We start from the raw sequence: 18,226 nt of genomic DNA, 5'->3' as shown, positions 1-18,226 counted from the left end.
ATAAGACGCGGATATGGCCTATAATCTTCTAGTGGTCACTCTATAGGACGCGAATCTGGCCCGTAATCTTCGTTATGCGCAAAATCAACACCTTGGTTTTGTCATGGAATTCCTGATGCAAGATTAATGCGGTTGTTAGGACCTTCTTCCCAATGAAGGTTATTGTCCAACCGCTGCAACCTCTGATCTAACTGTTGCATCATCTGATTCATCTCCTGATTTATCTCACGTACTTTAGTTCGAAAATCCATTACATATTGCATCATCTTATTCATCTCACGTATATCAATTCGAAAATCCTCTAGAGCTTTAGTCAAAATCTCTCCCCTACGGTCATCCATAGCTGAAGCAAGACTAACTTGATTCGCTTTTTGTGGCATTGTAAACTCTGGACCTAACTTGCTCTGATACCAATTGATGCAAGGAGATAATAAAAACAGAAAAATAAAAAGAAAAGGCTGAGAAAATGTACCCTTTCTCAAAGTTTGCAAAGGAATTCACCCCAAAATAATCTCTTCACGAGACCAAATTTTATTAACTCATTCACTATCTTTATAATGAAGGGAAACGTTCATTTAAATAGACTAAAAAAAAAGAAAAGAAGATAAACAACTGACTTTCTTATTTTATCTCCCTTAACCTATTTTCTCTCATCCCTATCTTCTCTCTCTTAAATTCACATGCCACTCACGTTTTACCCATTGTTGAAAAGATAAACTCCCACGTTTTACTCAAAGCTATTGTTGAAAAGATAAACCCCCTAGATCTAACCCTGTTTTATTTATACTCCTAAATTAACCAACACAATTGATCAATATCAACTTACGACAAAATAAACTCACCTAATTATCCCTGTGCACTTCCTATTCTTGAGTTAAAAGATAAACTCAAAAAAAACTAATAATAATATTTTTTTTTTTTCTTTTTCATTGTATCAATTCTTTTCAACAAACTCATCAATAAGAACATCCAACGAAAATGGCATCTGCTCCTTTGAGCATTTCTCCCATGGATCACCAAATTTAAGAGAGACATAGAGAACAAAGGAGCTGACAAGTTCAATAGCATATGCTTGGAGATTGAAATCCTTTGAGTCAAAATACAATGGATTGCCACCACCATCATCGAGAGGAATGAGTTTTTTAGAGTCTTTCCATCCAACTTTCTCTTCACTTGCATCTTCCCCATCATCATAAGTACTATTTTTCTGACTAATTCCTTTGGGAACAAAGAGAACAGTTTTCTCCAATATTTTGGGTTCAATTCCTTCTCATCCACCTCATTCTTTATCAAAAACATCATTCACGGAAGCCTCCCTAATAGTAGGATCTTCTTCTTGACCCTCTTCGATGATTGGAACATTGATAAAGTCATTATCACCCACTTCTTTCTCAACCATACGATAGCTCGCTTGCTAATGGAACCTCATATGCAAGAATATGGGCCTCTGCAATGTCTTTGACATTTACCCATCCAAAAGTTGCATTCACATATGTAGGACTCCCATTTACAAGATGTAAAATAGCAGCACAACTTGTGTTCAAAGTTGGTTGTAGAAAGGGACCCATCACCATTGCTGGATTTATTGTCACTAAGTCAATCCCCTTCTCCTTTGCTAAACCCCAAGAAGCCTTCTTAACCAAGGTTTTTGCTTGGACACACCAGTTCTTTGCTTCATTCTAAATTGTTGGATCAGAAAACAAGGTCTCATCAACAACAACATCAAGAGTTCAGGGATTTCTATTAGACAATGCAGCTGCTATGGAGGACGTTACAACCATCCTTTTAACATATAACGTTTTGGAACGGGACTTAAGAACATTAAGAGTTCCCTTCACAACTGCATCAGTCATTTTAGTCTTTGCAACTCTGAGATTGGAGCCACTTGCTTCATTACCTTGGTACAGAACTTGGTAGTTACTTCAATTGTAGCCTCAACGGCTAGCCAGTTGCTCTCATTGAGTGCAACGAAGAAAGATATGGCGTCGCCTCTCACAGCTAGGTCAAGAATGGCACACGGGTAGTAGCTTATGGTGATGTAAACAAGTTTGTTTTCCTCGAATACAGTGGAGATTCTATTGTCACTGATCACTCACCATCCAAGCTATTCATCACAGTCAAATACATCATTGGCAATTCTTTGCTGCAAAATTCAGCAATGGTGTTAAGTTCACTAAGAACACCCGCTACGAAAGTAATAGCATAAGCATCATCACTATTAGCTCTCACATTGCCATCAATCAAAAAATCAACTGTAGGCTTATTACAACACCCAATGCAGCCAAAGTATGGCTCAAGCAAGAGCTTGAATGCCTCTTTAAAACATAAATTGTGTTGTAACAATCCAATGACTGATTTAGAACCCACTTGAGGTTTCAAACACAGTATGAGAACATATCTTTGTTTTGCACGCTCAAGATTGTGGAGAGTTGCTAAATTATTCAATTTCATGCCCAACAATTGAGTTCTTGAACATAATGCAAAGCAATACCTCCATGGATATGGGCAGCACAAACAACTCTTAGAGACATCTCATCCATCACATTTTGTGCACATTGAAAAATACCACCGTTGCATTGCAAGAGGGCAACACTATCAACCATAAACCCACATGAGAAAAACTCATCTCTTAGGACACAAGGAAAACTTTGAACTTTGAGGCTCTCTCTTGCTGAATTTTGGGAGGACAAAATGCAAATATTGGGTTCCTTAGGTTTAGGTTTTGGGTGATATGGCACAAATTTGATTCTTCCATCACAGTAAAGCGCCAACTCAGTTCCCTTGTAGAAAATGATTTCAGCCACCTTTAGGCAGCATCCCCTATGCTAAACTCAACAACTGAGAGCTTAGGGTAAAGTACCTTGAACTCTTTGGTGGGAACCTCAGGCGACACCCTAAATTTAAGTAAGACATAGAGAACTAGGGCACACCAAAGTTCAACAACATACAGTTAGGGAGTAAGGTTTTTCAACTGAAAATACAAATGATCGCCAACACCATTGAGAGAAAGGAGCTCTTTGCAGTATGTACCTCTTGATTTCACCTCATTTACATCTTTGCTTTCAACATCAGCACCCGTTTTCTCTCTTATTCCTTCATAAACAATGAGATATGTTCTCCCCATCATCTTGGGAGCAAGTTCATCTCTCTTGCCCTATTCTTCATCATAATATATATCAAAGATTGGTGGATAATCACAATTGATGACTTGTTGATTTTGGGAACTATTTGAAGAGAACAAGACTTCTTCATGGTTGTTCTCAAATAGAGTTCCATAATAACCGCCCAATCATCATCAATTTGGCACCTAGGACGATGACATATTGCGTCAATAAGTATGACATGTCTATCACTATTTGGGTCACCGACTCATTGCTTTGAGTATTCACGGCTGAGCTCATGTTTAGAGCAAGTCTCTTGCCACTCAAGCCGCAAGGTAAACGGCTCAACTTGCCTACGAAGTGCCTCCAACTCTTCGTCTCTTGCATTGTTCACTCCGTAATTGCCACACCCACCTATCCTCCTCCTAATCACCATGGAATAGAATGTGTAATTGGAGATAACACCCTGCTCAAGCTTGAACTCAGGCTCTAATACTAAATGATGCGGCTATAGTGTGAGGGTACAACAACTTAGTGAGAGAAACATGCACAAAGAGAGAATGTAGAGAGAGAAAAAAAGGGTGGAAGCCAAGCTCTACAAAAGCCTACAAGCAAATTGTTGTAACTTAAAAGAAACTTACATAATCTCCACGTAACACGCGAGACGTGAGGGATAATTTGGGAATGTCTCAATTAACAAGCTATGGCGGAACCACTCATGCTGGAAAGGATGAATCACTCAACTCCAAGTGCAGCAGAAAGTTGCTAGCAACAAATTATATTTTTTCATTCAAAATTTGTCATCCCTTTTTAAAAACATTGTATATTTTATGAACTAAAAACCTAAGTCTACATGTTTCTAAAGACCCCCTAATCAAGTCCCCCCTATCCATTGGAAGACTAAATCCCGTCTTTGGAACTCTTAAAACATGCAAAACTAACCTATTACCCATACAACATAAATTCCAATGCAAAACTCCTATTTTTCATACATATTAAAAGCTAACCCATTCCCATTGCACAATCTACCAAGTTCCAAGCATACTCCAACTCCCATATATTGGAAACTCCTCAATTTGACTCTCTTTACTCCCTTCAAGAAATTGGAAACCCATTATTATACTATTCTAGGTTCATGGAAACTAGTAGTCCATGCTGGATTTTTGGGTCTCATAGTGGGCCTTTGATCACATTGAGATGTCTGAATATGAAAAAAAAGCGATATTTCGAGTCTCAAAAAAGTGCATCTTACAATAAACTATCTGGAGCATCTACTTGATTTGAACTATTTTTGGAGTTTAAAATTTTATAACTATAGATGAAATAGATTTTCAAGTTATCATAAGAAGTTTTTACACCAAAATTACTTGTTATAATAAAATTTAGAGGTGCGTCGTATTTGATTATATAAGGTTGCAACCTTATGAAACTACACCCAAAATAAAAACTTATATATCTATATAGAAAAATGATCCTGTCAGCCCACGGGCTGATAGCTACAGTGTCAGCCAATAGCTCAGATTGAATCTGAGCCAATCTGACGGTTGCGACTTCATTTCGTATTTGAATTTTTATTTTTTTCTACAATCCAAATCACTTGAAATTTTAAGCGTTCATTATTTTCATCAAGGCACCTAATAAAAATATAAATAACAAAATTCACAAACTATAAATTAACCAAAATACCCCCGAAACTTTTCTGGGGTATTTTGATCAATTTTTATTTTGTGAAATTATTGTTTTTATATTTTTATTATATTATCATATTTTTAAAGAATAGAGGCTCAAAATTTCAAGTGATTTGGATTTGTAGAAAAAAATGAAAATTCAAATACAAAATGAGGTCGTGATCATTAGATCAGGCTGAAATTCAATCTGGTTCGTTGGCTGACACTGTAACTGTCAGCCTGTGGGCTGACCGGATCCTTATATATCTAGTATCAAGAAATGTGGTTTCAACACTCGAAATCTTTGTGATAGCCTTAAAATATATTTTCATTTTTATTTATAAAGTTTAAAGCTTACAAAATAGGTCCGATTGATAGGTCTATGAAATTTTGAAAATTGACGGTCCAAAAATGCATTACAAAATACACTATTTCCAAAATTTGAAATCCATTTTTTTCTCATGTCCATGCTCTTGATGCCGAGATGATCAATTTGATGATATTTAAGCATTGAAACAATCTCTTCTAGTAAAATATTTGAGGTAGGCTCTAACTTGATTATGCGAACTAACGAGAAATCAAACTTATGAGCCACACCATGAAGCTATAGGAATGAATGATTGATGAACGACTAAGGTATGAAATGAGTTTATAGAAAATCAATTCAGTTTTATATCAGGGAGGTCAATAATTGATACTATTTTTCTACTTAGGCAACTAATTGAGAAGTTTGGGGTGAAGGGAAGAGACCTCATCATGGTCTTTATTGATCTAGAGAAAGCTTAAGATATAGTACCTTGAGATTTAATTTGGTGGTTGTTGCAAAAAAAAAAAAGAGTCTCCAGATACTATATTGGAATAGTCTATGAAAACTAAAAAACATCCAACAATTTTTTGTTGTAAAAAAAACGAGTCTCCAGATACTATATTGGAATAGTTTATGAAATCTAAAAAACATCCAACATTTTTTCATTTGCATGAAAACCATAAAAGTGTGAAAAAAGTCAATGGAAAGCAAAGGTCGTAAGAAATACACAAGAATAAAAATCTCAAGCGTCCACGTAGCCAATCGAATGAGTTGTTGGAAAGCCTCCATGGGAGACAACGATCTTAGTTGATTATGCAAGTCTCAATTTAATGACATGATCAATAGCTGCAAGGACATCATCAACATCCTGCCCAAAATTAATAGAGGAAAAACGTCAAGGCATGTTCAAATGCAGACATCTACACCCAAATTTATGAGGAAACACATTTACCTGGCGCCCAAATATTCGGAGAAGAGATTGTAGTGGCTCCTCACCAAATCCTAAAGAACCTTTGAGAGAACTTCCCGTGTTATAGGATGCTTTAAACGATGACTTCAAAAAAGACTACCCAAGTTAGATATTATACATCGGTTTTTGTATGGTTGTGATTTTTACTCTGAAAAAAGAGGTCTCCATCAAGTTGTAGTTAAAAGCACAAAAAAATGGAGGATCATAGAACATTAGTGGAGCAAAATGCAAAAATCAAGCCAATCAAAACTAATTCAGTTATTAATTGGAGAAGTATATGATAAATGAAATAATTATTCCTCATCGAGCAGCAATTCTAAATTTCAAACACAAAGGATTGAAGATCAAGCTAATCAGAACTAATTTATTTATTAATTGGAGAAGTACATGATAAATGAAATAAGTATTTCTCATCGAGCAATTATTTTGAATTTCAAACAAAAAGGAGTTTCAAAGATTAATTAGTTTTGAAGCCAAAATAGCTTGACATTTGAGGTCCTCGAATCCCCGAATGGAAATTCTTGAACTACCGCTTTACTGCTCTGCTATGAGTGCTAGCTTTCTGACATCGCTTGTTTTAATGCTGGGCTTGCTTTCTCGCTTTGCTACTAGTTGTCTGCTTTCTTGTTCGCCTGCTTTTTTCAAATGCATAAAGGAGATGTGAGATAGTGCATATGATCCATACCACAAGCAAACAAACTAATTACAGCATGACCAATTGTCAAAACTATGAAGAGCCTTCTAATATAATAAAATTAGAAAAAAAAGAAAGATGAATTATCTAGGATGTAGAAGAAAAGTGACCGTATTTCACCTGTAATTTACTAGAAGCAGATTAAAACCCAATGAGGAGAGAAATGCTAGGTTCTCTGAGTAGCTTGACAAGAAAGTAGAGTGTGGCCATTCATGAAGCCATTCAATAGATGAAGCCAACCGAGTTCACCTCTTTGACATATAAGCTTTACTAGAGTTCTGATTTAAACAAACTGTGTATATCTCAACCAACTAGAAGCTAAATGATATTGAATGGCAGAAACCACAAAAAAATGGTGGCTTGCACATTTGAATGAAAGGAAAAGAACTGAATGGACTCTCGTGCATCATCTACCAATGGATTAAGAAGTTCAACTAAATCAGTCCCTTAATCCAAGAATAGACAGCCTACCCAAAAAGATAGATTTCAAAGTATATCATTATTGTGATTTACAATATTTGTGTTATTAGTGAAAATACGGAAAGTAGGAATGTAATATAACCTTGTGAAGTTGTATTAGTTTCAAGAGATATGCTGTTAGTGCATTTAAGAACCTACTTTAGCTTCTTCTGTTGCAGTTACAAATTTAATCTGATCAATGATACACACTCTAGTTTACAACTAAAAATAAATTTATTCAAATGCAGTTACATTGCTAATTTCACATGCTAGAGGAGCTTGACTGAAACCCAAGTTCAGAAATCAAGGGTAATTTTTCTTAGTATAGAAAGTGCTAAAAAAAAAAGAAAAAAAAAAGAAGCCAAATAGCTACCAAAGATAAATAACTGAAACATCAATAACACTTCAAAATTGGAACAAAAGGCTTACAAATTAGGTGATCAATCTCCCAATTCATCAGCCAAACTGTGCCACAGGATTCAGGTCTGCTTTGGGCTGATTCGACAGAGTATAACTTCTTTGACATAAACAAAATATATATATATATATATTTGAAATTTTATTTTTAATTTTTTATATATTTTTGTATATAAATATTTAATTTATTTATTTTAAATTAAAAAAAAGTATGAAATCTTCCTGAATCGATCAAAGTACTGAATTGCTTCATTTTTCTCTAACCCTCAAACGAATCCGGACAACCTTGATTCATTCTTTGCGGCTGCAGCACTTAACGGCCGGCATCGTCCTCATAAGTTTTATCCAAATTTAACACCGCCTAATTCACTTGCAACCCTCCCTATAAAAACTAAACATTCACGCTCTCTCTCCTCTTTCCCGCTCTTCTGCCCTTTCCATCCTCTGCTCCTTTTCCTTCACTAACATCTCTCTCTCTCTCCCTCTCTCCATGGAAATGGTACTCAGAAATCCTAGATGCCCAATCTCAACTTTGAGAATGTTTACCAGAATCAGCAGGTGGAAGAGTCCTTTGTTTATGAGCTCCGTTCGCTTCCTTCCTTTTTTCAGTGCGGACAACCCTGCAAAACCCATTCGTTCCTTCATGCTCACCATTCCGGCGGCCTATACGAACTTTCGACCATCAGAAATGGAGTTTCTGGATCTGCTTCTGCCGAATATTTCAGCTCGCAGACTGAGGTAATGAAGCCTTTGCCTTTTCTTATCTTCTTTTGATGCTTATAAACCAAGTTATACTCAGGTATCACTGTATTATCTTGCCACTTCCATGGCCTTATTTGATTTAGGAAGAAGAGGGAAAAAATTGAAAAACTACAAAAATAAACGAAGATGATAGATATTACCCTCTCTGGCAGTCCACCTCAAAATATCCTTTTTGCAAGAACTAAACTCAATTCAACTTATCTTCGTCTGCAATGCACATTACATATATTTAAGGAAAAAAAAAATCTAATAGCAATTCACTTAGACTCATTCCATGAGTCTTATCCTGTACCACAGAGATGATTCGAGTCTGGTATCATTCAGATTAGTAATGAGCCAAGTTGAACAAACTGGAAATTTGCATGGGTTCCTTTCAAATAAAGGAAAAAAAGAACAAAACACTTTTTTTGGGTTGAAATGAACACGTTACAAGTTTTTGAATTTAAGAAAAGAAGTGGTAGGGTGGGTAATGGTTTGAGCAGTCTGTTAAGTTATTAGCCATTTAGTGTTTTTGAGAGATTATTCATTGATAGTTAGAACTAAATTCAAGCTGGATTAGCATATTGTTGAAGTATGGATGCTCCTTCTTTGAGTTGCATATACTTAAGATTTGATAGGAGAGATTATGCTAATTGGCTCCAGGAGTAATGGGGGATTCAAAGATTCCATATAGGTATCCTGTTTTTTTTTATTTTTATTTTTTTAATGTCCTTTGGGTCTTCCTGCACTTTTGTCCCATTTCTAACACAATCTTGAGAACATTTCTGATGTCCACCGGAAATTTGATGGGCTTGGTCTTGGCATGAGTTTGGCACTAATGAAAGAGAGCATATTTTTAATATACTGCGAGATTGAGTTTGTATGAATAAGAATTATGCTCAATGGACAGTGTTATTAGGATCCGTAATTATCATTTGGAGGCTAATAAATTGATGGTTGGGATATCCTATTCAGTTTTTATGTTTGTTTGCTTCTTGTACATGTTAAGAAACATAGTCTTCCTTTTTTTTTCCCCTTTTTTTCTGAATTCTTGTGCTTTTTCTTGCTAATTAAGGGTTCATACCTATCTTTTTCTTTTAATTAGCATTTCAGCATGATCGTGTGGCATCTTCTAGAAAACCAATTTCTTATTGTTCTCATTTCCTTGCAGACCCATGAAAACACTTAAGAGGAGCGATTCTTTTATGAGAACCTTGGTCACTACTAGAGCTTTTACGTCATCGACTATCTCGCCTGAAGCTTTCCAGGGGACATTGAGCTCCACAACTTATGGCTCGGAACAAATTCAGGTGACTTGCTAATAGAAGTTACTTTGATTCCCATTATAGAATTCTGTTGAGTTGAGTTTCATGTTATTTTGTTTCTCTAATGATGAGTATTGCAGTTGCTAGCCTAGGATTTACACCTGATTAGATGTGGCTGCTATTCCATGTTAAGTTGCTACCTACATGATTGATGTGTACTGATGTAAAGGTTTTTTGGAGTTTCTCAATGTAAGATATTAAAATTTTCATAGAAGCACTGATTATCTCTTTTATTAAAATTGAGGAACTTTGGTATGTTTTTTGGTTTGTTGCTATCTCTGTAAGGTTTTACTTATTTTTCTTCCATTTTTGTCTAGCTAGATCCTTATTCAAGTGTCTTGGAATTGTTCAGGATTGTCACTGTATAATAGTTGTTTTTTCCTCTATATGGGTTGTCATGTATATCGCTTTAAAGCTGTCCTTGAGATACTTTCATGTTGGGGTCGATTTTTCCTCCTTGATTTATTCCATATCTTTGCATGGACCGAGGATAGCTCAGTTCTTGGTGGACATGCTTTCTTTTCCAAAGGCTATTGCAAACTAAGAAATGATGGGCCTTAAGCAGAGCTATTCCCAATGTTCGAAAATTCGGCCGCCTAACTGCCTAGGCGCAAAAATTTTTAAAACGCCTAGGTGCAGTCTGGGTGGGGGCACTATGCATTTTGCTTCTGGGCGCCCGCCTAGGCGATCAAGGCGCATCGTCTGGCCGCCCGCCTAGTCGCCGCCCCGTGACAACTTGCAGGTGGCCATATAAAAACCCTTGATGAGCGTAAAAAATGGAATTTTTCCCCTAAAAAAGGGGGGAAAAGGGTTTTAGGCAGTATTCTAAACCCCCAAAAGAAAATCCGTGGCCTTTAGGGTGAGAAAAAACCCTCAATAACCAATGATTTATCGAAAGATCGATAAATTTTTTATTTTTTCAATTTCTTCCCAAACCGAAGGCAATAGTTCGTGGGTGGAAATGGAGCTTCTAATAGTTGATTTTGGCAATTTTTGGTGATCCAGTAGACGAGGTTTGCACTGACATCGATTTGATTTTGATATTTTAAAAGTATTTTCATATTTGAAAGAGGGCATTGATTTTATTTTGCTACAACATATTATGTTATGAATCATGTGCTTTTTCTTTTACTTTTTTTTCTTTTACGATATATTTACATGTTTGTAGTTAAAGGATTGACTTTTTTGGTGATTTATTGATTTTTTTTCTGACTTGGACGATGAAATTGAGCATATATCGTATTCTTTTATGAATAATTGATTCCTTTTTTGTACAATGTGTCTTATTTTTGATATTTTATTTTTTTGTTTTAGTTTATTTGATAAATAATTGATTATGTGATATCTTAATGGGTTAAGTCTTATGTGAAAGTCAAACTAAAGTCTTAAATGTCTTATATATTCAGTTATTCATTTAAGAACTCCCTTTTTTTTTTATGTTTTGGGTTGGGGGGGGTTTGATTTTGGTGAGGGCACCCTGTCCAAAGGCGCCCGCCTAGGCGACTAGGCACCCAAACCGCCTAAGTGCCTGAATCCGTTTTTTTGAACATTGACTATTCCTACATAACTTATCATTACGAAGTGAAACCAGCGTTGCTCGGCTGGACTTGGTCGAGTCATTCAGCCTAGCCAGAGCTATTCCTACATACTCGGGGGGCCTGAACATATACATTACTCAGGCGAGTACTGTACAAATTTGCCCGGGTACTGTAGAACAGGTACGTGCCTGAGTTCTATAGTACTCAGGTGATTTCCTACAGTACATGCCCGAGTATTGTTACTGATAACCATTTTTTCATCTCTCTCAATCTCTCTAAAAGGGGTGTGGGAATCTATCCCCAATTTTTATCTCTCTGTCTCTCTAAAAGCTAGGTCGAAACCTGCGCCCTTTTTTAATCTCCCTTTTTCTCCCTCCAGAGGGGGCAGAAATCTGCCCCCTGCTTTTCTTCTCTCTCTCTCTCTCTTTTCTTATCTTTTTCTCTCTCTAAAAGGGGGATGGAAATCCGCCCCGTTGTTTTCATTTCTCTATCTTTGTATACACACCTAGTCGAGTTTCTCACTCTCTTTATCTCTTCCCCAACGCAACCCACCCCCAAAAAAAAAGCTGCCACATTACTCGGCTCAGGCTGAGTCCTGACCCTGAGCCAAGTATTCAAACCTTGAGTGAAAGCCATGTTCTGTTTCTAGCATCCTTGATATTGCTCCTTTTTTTCTTTATTTGGTTTGTGCGGCATCATGAAACCATTTATATTCAGCTGGAAAGCAGACACTGTTCCTTATTCTAGATCTTTGGAGTAACTTAGGCTAATGCATTGGCACTCACTTGGAGCATTCCCATTGGTCTAATGTCCAACCTACTCACATAACATAGAGAAAACCCTAAAGTTAGGAGTGGTGTCACTTAGCATAATGGTACCGTATGACACAAAACTGCATAATTTAATCTATCACTCTTTCCACTTGTTAACGCATGTTGAAATGTGTTTTACTGAATTCAGCCAATTGGTTAAGATGGTTAGATCATATAAAACTGATGAATGAATTGGCCGAGCGGGAGATGTATGAGGACTTGGAGATGAGTCTAGCCCATTTTGAAATGAGTTTTACTGAGGAATTTAGAATGTTTGTAAAGATGGATGCATTACTCAAAACTACTGAGCAAACTAGCCAAGCCGGCCAGGCATGCTAAAAATATGGGGGATTATAAAGTTACCATGGGTGTCACGCCTCTGCTGCTGGTAATGCATGAGGATTATGTGAAGGCAGGATGGTCCATGGCGTCTTTTCTGCCCCTGAAATTCTGTAGATTTTTAGGCTGTTGTGCTTGTTATATAGAAAAATGTGACTGTGTTCTTACCACTAGGCTGGTCAATGCGATTTGAATTTATTTTAATGCTTCTAATTGTATTTAAATTGTGATGAGGTAGTTGCTTACATTGTACACTAATATTGGGTTGCATCACTCATTTGATAGGGATGTTATCCATTCCATTTTTTGTCTTTGCATATTCATGGTGTTTTCTAGCGTTCTAGGTGGAATTTTGGGTTTGCTTGGCCTTTTCTCTATGGCGAGTGCTTAATTATGGTATCTTATTTTTGTGTTACTAATCCAAGTTTATCCTCAACCACTCAGGACATCTATGGAGCTTAAACATGGCTTTGTGTTTCCCAGAGGAAACGTTTGATGGTGACGATTGTTTGATGGATGTTTTTCATGTGCAGGTGTTAGAAGGATTAGATCCTGTTAGGAAAAGGCCAGGAATGTACATTGGCAGCACGGGCCCTCGCGGCCTACACCATTTGGTTTCCTCTTACTGCGGCTCTTATTATTAGTTTTTAATTATCTATTTTCATTCTCTTTGTAACCGGGGTATCATTCAATTTGGTGAGAGTTCTTTTGTGATTGCTTATAGGTTTATGAAATATTGGATAATGCAATTGATGAAGCTCAAGCAGGATTCGCCACTAGAGTGGATGTCGTTTTACATTCAGATAATTCCGTGAGCATAACTGACAATGGCCGTGGGGTGAGAGTTTTCCATAGTACTCAATGATGTGTGTTGGCAGCAGTGATTCGAAAAGCGGACCGCCTAGCACCTAAGCGGTCCAAAAGGCCTGAGCGCATCGCCCAGGCCTAGGTGGCCAATCCAGGCTGCTGCCTAGGTGGTACGGAACCCACCTAGGCGGGTGCCCAGCGCCTAGCCCAGGGCCTGCGCCCCACCTAGGCGGCTGCCCCACCCAGACGTAGAATTTTTAAAGTTGATAAAAATTGATCAAAACATCACCCATTGATATTAGATTTAATTTTTGATGTTTTATAAATCTATTGGGGGTTTTTAGAAGATTTTGAGTCCTTAGAAGCATATTTGTCTGGGCATCCTTTTTGGATTAGACTGGGCCGCCTAGGTTCTGGGTGCCCGCCTAGACGCTGGGCGGCCTGGACCCCTCAGGCCGCTTAGGACCCGCCTAGCGCTTTTGAAACTATGATTGGCAGTATGAAACTATGATTTATATTCTCCATAACTTACACAAATCGGTTTGTCATAGCTTTGCATCTTTTGTAGGTCACATTGCAAATAGTGACTATGACATGTTCATATTTTTGCTTTTTCCACGTATAGATTCACTAATTTGAAGTCCATGTCCTTATCAAACTCGGTTCTTCTTTTGTTATCCAGATTCCTACAGAATTTCATCAAGTTACAAAGAAATCTGCTCTTGAGACTGTTTTAACGGTATGATTTCCTTCAAATATTTTGTAACCCTAAATTAGTTATAGACTGCGTTGGTGTTACGTACCTTTCATGTTTGTTTTCTTAAAGGTTTCATTTTTTAACTGTGCAAAATGAAATTAAAGTCTTCTTTTTTAGTGCTTAATGCATTTGCCCATACTTTTTGCTTTGTGTGGAATCATGTTCGAGTGTTTTCAATCTTTACTTCTTGTATTTATCCTATTTCTCTTCACCCATGCCCTTGTAAAATTTGGAAATGCAAAGATTTTAATGTGACACTAAGCAAATGTTGATAAACTTAACAGTCTTATCTTGATCAGTACTCAATTTGTGATATGTTGTCTGATATGCCATTCTATACATTTAAAACTTAGCTTCAGATTCCGCATTTCTCTTTGCTATTGGCCTCTAGTGCAACTTCTTCACTCCCATCTGTCTGGACAATAATTTCATCTCCCATGTCTGTTCTCCTCCATTTAACTTTTTCATTCATTTTAGCATTTTATTTCTGGCATCATTTCAACTTTTGCCTCTTCTAATTTGTTCAATCATTCATTGGTGATCCTCATTCTCCTATGAAGAGTCATTGAAATAATATCTTTCTTGGGGACTAGAGTCTTTGATTTAAGGCACTTCTTCATTCGCATCGGCCTTCCATGACTTGGTATATGATTCCATGATCATGCAGATTCCCGTGATATGATCATAATTAATCTAGGGCATTGTCTTAAAATGCCTAACAGAAATGTTTTGCTCTATTGGTCTGAATTAAGCAAGAGGGTGATGAGAAGCATCCTCTCATCCTTGCTACAAATATTCTTGATGCATTTGAAGTCAATCATTGTTCTTATGAACCCACTTGCATTTGATGTTAAACTATTTGTGTTGGATAAATCTTTGGTTAGGCTTGTGCAAGGGAAACTTTACAAATTTGTCTCTTGATCAAGGTATGAATCGCTATTTTCAAGGCTTTGTCCCTCATCCAATTTCCGTGAGCGCCTTACGCAACTATATAAGGTCCTTCCCTGAATTTGAATGGGTGGAAATCCTTGGTCAATGAAATTCTGTCTGAATTTCTCCTTGGTTTTCTCATTGACTGATCCGTATGCCAAATTATCTTATTTCTTAGGAGCATTGAATGTTCCAATTGATAGAGATCTGCTTGGGGCCTATCCATCACATGCTCCTATGCTATCTCAACAGTTAGGGCTTTTCTTTACTATGCGGCTCCTTTGCATTGATTCTTTCTACCTTCCTGGAGAACTCTTACACCTACTGATGTCCTTGGTTTCTGTGTTGAAGTAATGCAATTTGGGACCAGAATTTCCCTAGTGGTAAAAATTGTGTCTTTAGTAATGGTGGTCCCTGAGATAACCGGTGATAACAGATCAGGAACACAGAAATGAAGCCCCCATGGTTTATTTATTTGATAATTTTAAATCACCCATAATGCTTGTGGAAATCTTATTTGTAGCTAGTTGAAAATTTTGAGCTTCATCATCTGTTGCTTGAATACATTCATGGCTTATTATCTCCAATTTCATTGCTCAGAGTCGTTCTCAAACCTGGTAAGCTTTGTCTACCTCATAAACAAAACCTTTGAGGGCTCAGAATGCCTGTTGCTAGATGCTCGTACACATGACTAATTGTGGTAGAACTTTCTTTTCTTTTCATCTCATGCACCGATCTTTACTCCATTGCTAATGCATTTGAACCCCTTTTTGCTCTGCGTTTCTCTCTCTTCCCTTTATCTGACACTCCCATTGAAAAAACAATTATGTGGTTACTCAAGAATATAAAAGCACGTGAACTTCTCTAGTTACATCCCAACCTTCAAAATACTCTCTACTTGAAGGACTATCACTCATTATGTGATGAGTACTTCTTTGTTGGATCAGCATGCAGCTACTACTAGGAATCCTTGATGCTTCAACCTTTGCCGCCACAACATTTACAAAGTGCTCTATATTAATCTTTATATGCTATGCTGATAGAAGCCCTCAACCCACTGTATATGAGATGTCAAACATCAGATGATTGTACAATTGACCTTGAGAGCACCATGTGAAGCACTGTAAATTGTATTTTAGAGCAATCAAATAAGTCTTGCTAAGTTTTCATTCAGTGAAACATTTAAGAGGATTCTGTTTTCTTTCCACTATGTTTTAGTCTTTTTCTTGTTGACAAGTGTCTTGTTCTTTTTCATCTTAGTGTTGCCTTTTTTTGTTCCTTCTATCTATTGTTTAATTGTTTCTATGGTATACTTCTACAGATCTTGATGTTCAGATTTCAAGATTTGTTTTATTTTATGGGTAATACATCTTTTTGGTAGAGTGATGTATAATGACTTACTGTTGTGAACCTTTTCCATTCTATATGATTGTTAAATTTTATCTGTAACCACTGAGGTATGCTTTATCATTTATTACTTTCTGATGTCAGTTAAGTGGATCTACACCAGTTGCTACATTGGTGGTTATCTTAACACTCTTCTCTGCGCAATACTGATTTAGTGAAAAATTGCATAGGTCTTACATGCTGGGGGCAAGTTTGGTGGTTCACGCAGTGGTTATAGTGTCTCTGGGGGTTTGCATGGCGTGGGCTTATCTGTTGTTAATGCTTTATCCGAGGTTTGTTTTATCCCTTCTACTTGGGAATCTTCAATTTTTCCTCATGCTTTACATGTTACATGCATTTATCTGCTTACTCATCCAATTATGTGTGCTCTCTGGTGGTATAGCCTCCTGTAATAATCATGTCAAACAAATGTCGGATGTAGCTTCAGTTTCTACTTTCTAGTGCAAACGTTGTGAACTTGAATGTGCGAAACAACAGGTGCTCCAATTATTAATTGTTGAGAGAGCCCAGCTGTTCATTGGTTTTCATGGCCCCAAGGAAGGGTCCAGATTGTAGAGCAGAATGTGGACTTTAATCGAATGATGGTGCTTCCTTTTCCCTGATCAGGTGATGCATGGTTGAATGTGGCCATATTGTTCAACCAGATGAATTTATTGCTGAAAGATGCCCGCACATTAATATCCTAGATCCAATGATATCTAAAGAAAGACTTCTATTGAATATTGATACATGTTATGGATCCAACAGATTACCAAATTCCTCTTACACAAAACCAGGTAGGAGCCCCATTGAGTGAGAGAGAAGATACATTTTGGTGTTGGGTTTTGTGGCCTTTAAAGGCCTAGAAAGCTTGTAAATATGATATTTTATAGTATAATATGCACTTCAGTAGGAGTGTGTGTGTTGACTAACAAAGAGGTCAGGCGGTTTATAGCCCGTCGTGTCCAAAACCTTTACTCTTGGGCATGTGGCACTACCGAGAAGTGTTACAGTGGGTCATCCCTTTTTGAGGTCTGAGAGATACCCTGGGATGATGTTTGTAGGTGAGGAGAACTGTTCTCTTGTGTACGGTTGTAGACTTATGAGAGCAGAGGCTAAAACTTCAACAAACTTCCGCACAACATGTACCCATGACAACCACATTACTGGGATCTAGCCCTGTAAAGGGCCATGTGTATATGTGCATAGAGAGAGCTGCTTTTACATTGTGGTGACAAGCGCTAAACTTGCTCTTAAAGGAGATATCTGAAATCCACATTTCAGGACCATGGTCCCACTTCTTATTGTCTAACTTTGACATCATGAGCCCTTGCTTTGAGGTTGTGGGTCATGGGTCTCTGTTAGGTTGGATAAGAAAACAATAGTGGATCATTGTTCTTGGGGCAAGTGGAGTGCCCTTATTGCTGCTATTTTTTGACCCACTGGTACTAGTGCACTCCTAGTATATTTTATTTTGTATTAGAAATATTTTTATGATTTTGAAATATATTTTTCAAAATTTTAAAATATTATTTTTGTTGTAACCCCTTTAGGGGGACACACCACTTTTTTAGATAAGACATACATAGATTAGAATCTTATTCAAATTGGGACATGAATCTTGTTTCCATTTAAACAAAATTTGAAACCCCCTCTAATATTACAACAAAATTTCTCTCTCATGCCCTAAGATTTCCTTCTCTCTCTCTCTCTCTCTCACACCACAATTCTCTTCCTCTATTTTTACTTAAAGTAAAGAAAGGGAGAGGCCCCTCTTCCTCTCTCACGCCAACCTTTCTTTCTGCCATATTTTCTCTCACAAAAACTCTCTCTCCCTCCATATCTTGGCATGCCATCTTTTCTCCTTCTCCATTATGTGTGTAGTAACTCAAAGAAATAAAAGAAGAAAGATGAGACATGAAAATCTTAAGTGGGGTTTGTTGTATTTTGAAGAAAGAAGGGAGAAGCCCAGAGCC

General features: G+C 37.2%; 1 protein-coding gene across 3 annotated transcripts in view; it reads left to right on the top strand.

Moving 5' to 3' along the window:
- Window positions 1-7,834: 7,834 nt before the first annotated feature.
- Window positions 7,835-18,226, top strand: part of LOC18440484 (DNA gyrase subunit B, chloroplastic/mitochondrial) — an 84,565-nt gene continuing 74,173 nt past the window's right edge. For 2 of the 3 annotated variants that reach the window (XM_020671058.2, XM_088874372.1), the window contains exons 1-6: window positions 7,840-8,353; window positions 9,528-9,666; window positions 12,904-12,984; window positions 13,095-13,208; window positions 13,860-13,916; window positions 16,442-16,543. In XM_020671058.2, coding sequence (XP_020526717.1) covers window positions 8,106-8,353; window positions 9,528-9,666; window positions 12,904-12,984; window positions 13,095-13,208; window positions 13,860-13,916; window positions 16,442-16,543 — 741 coding nt within the window. In that variant the 5' untranslated portion in view covers window positions 7,840-8,105. Of the gene's footprint in view, window positions 8,354-9,527; window positions 9,667-12,903; window positions 12,985-13,094; window positions 13,209-13,859; window positions 13,917-16,441; window positions 16,544-18,226 lie in introns of all 3 variants that reach the window. The other variant, XM_006850625.4, reaches the window with a different exon arrangement.

This window comes from Amborella trichopoda, chromosome 8 (genome assembly GCF_054954075.1).
Source record: "Amborella trichopoda isolate Santa Cruz 75 chromosome 8, AtrichopodaSantaCruz75HAP2 v2.0, whole genome shotgun sequence".
In the NCBI taxonomy this organism is placed as follows: Eukaryota; Viridiplantae; Streptophyta; class Magnoliopsida; order Amborellales; family Amborellaceae; genus Amborella; species Amborella trichopoda.
The sequence above is the reverse complement of the archived record's forward strand: the minus strand, read 5'-3'. Positions and strand labels throughout refer to the sequence as shown.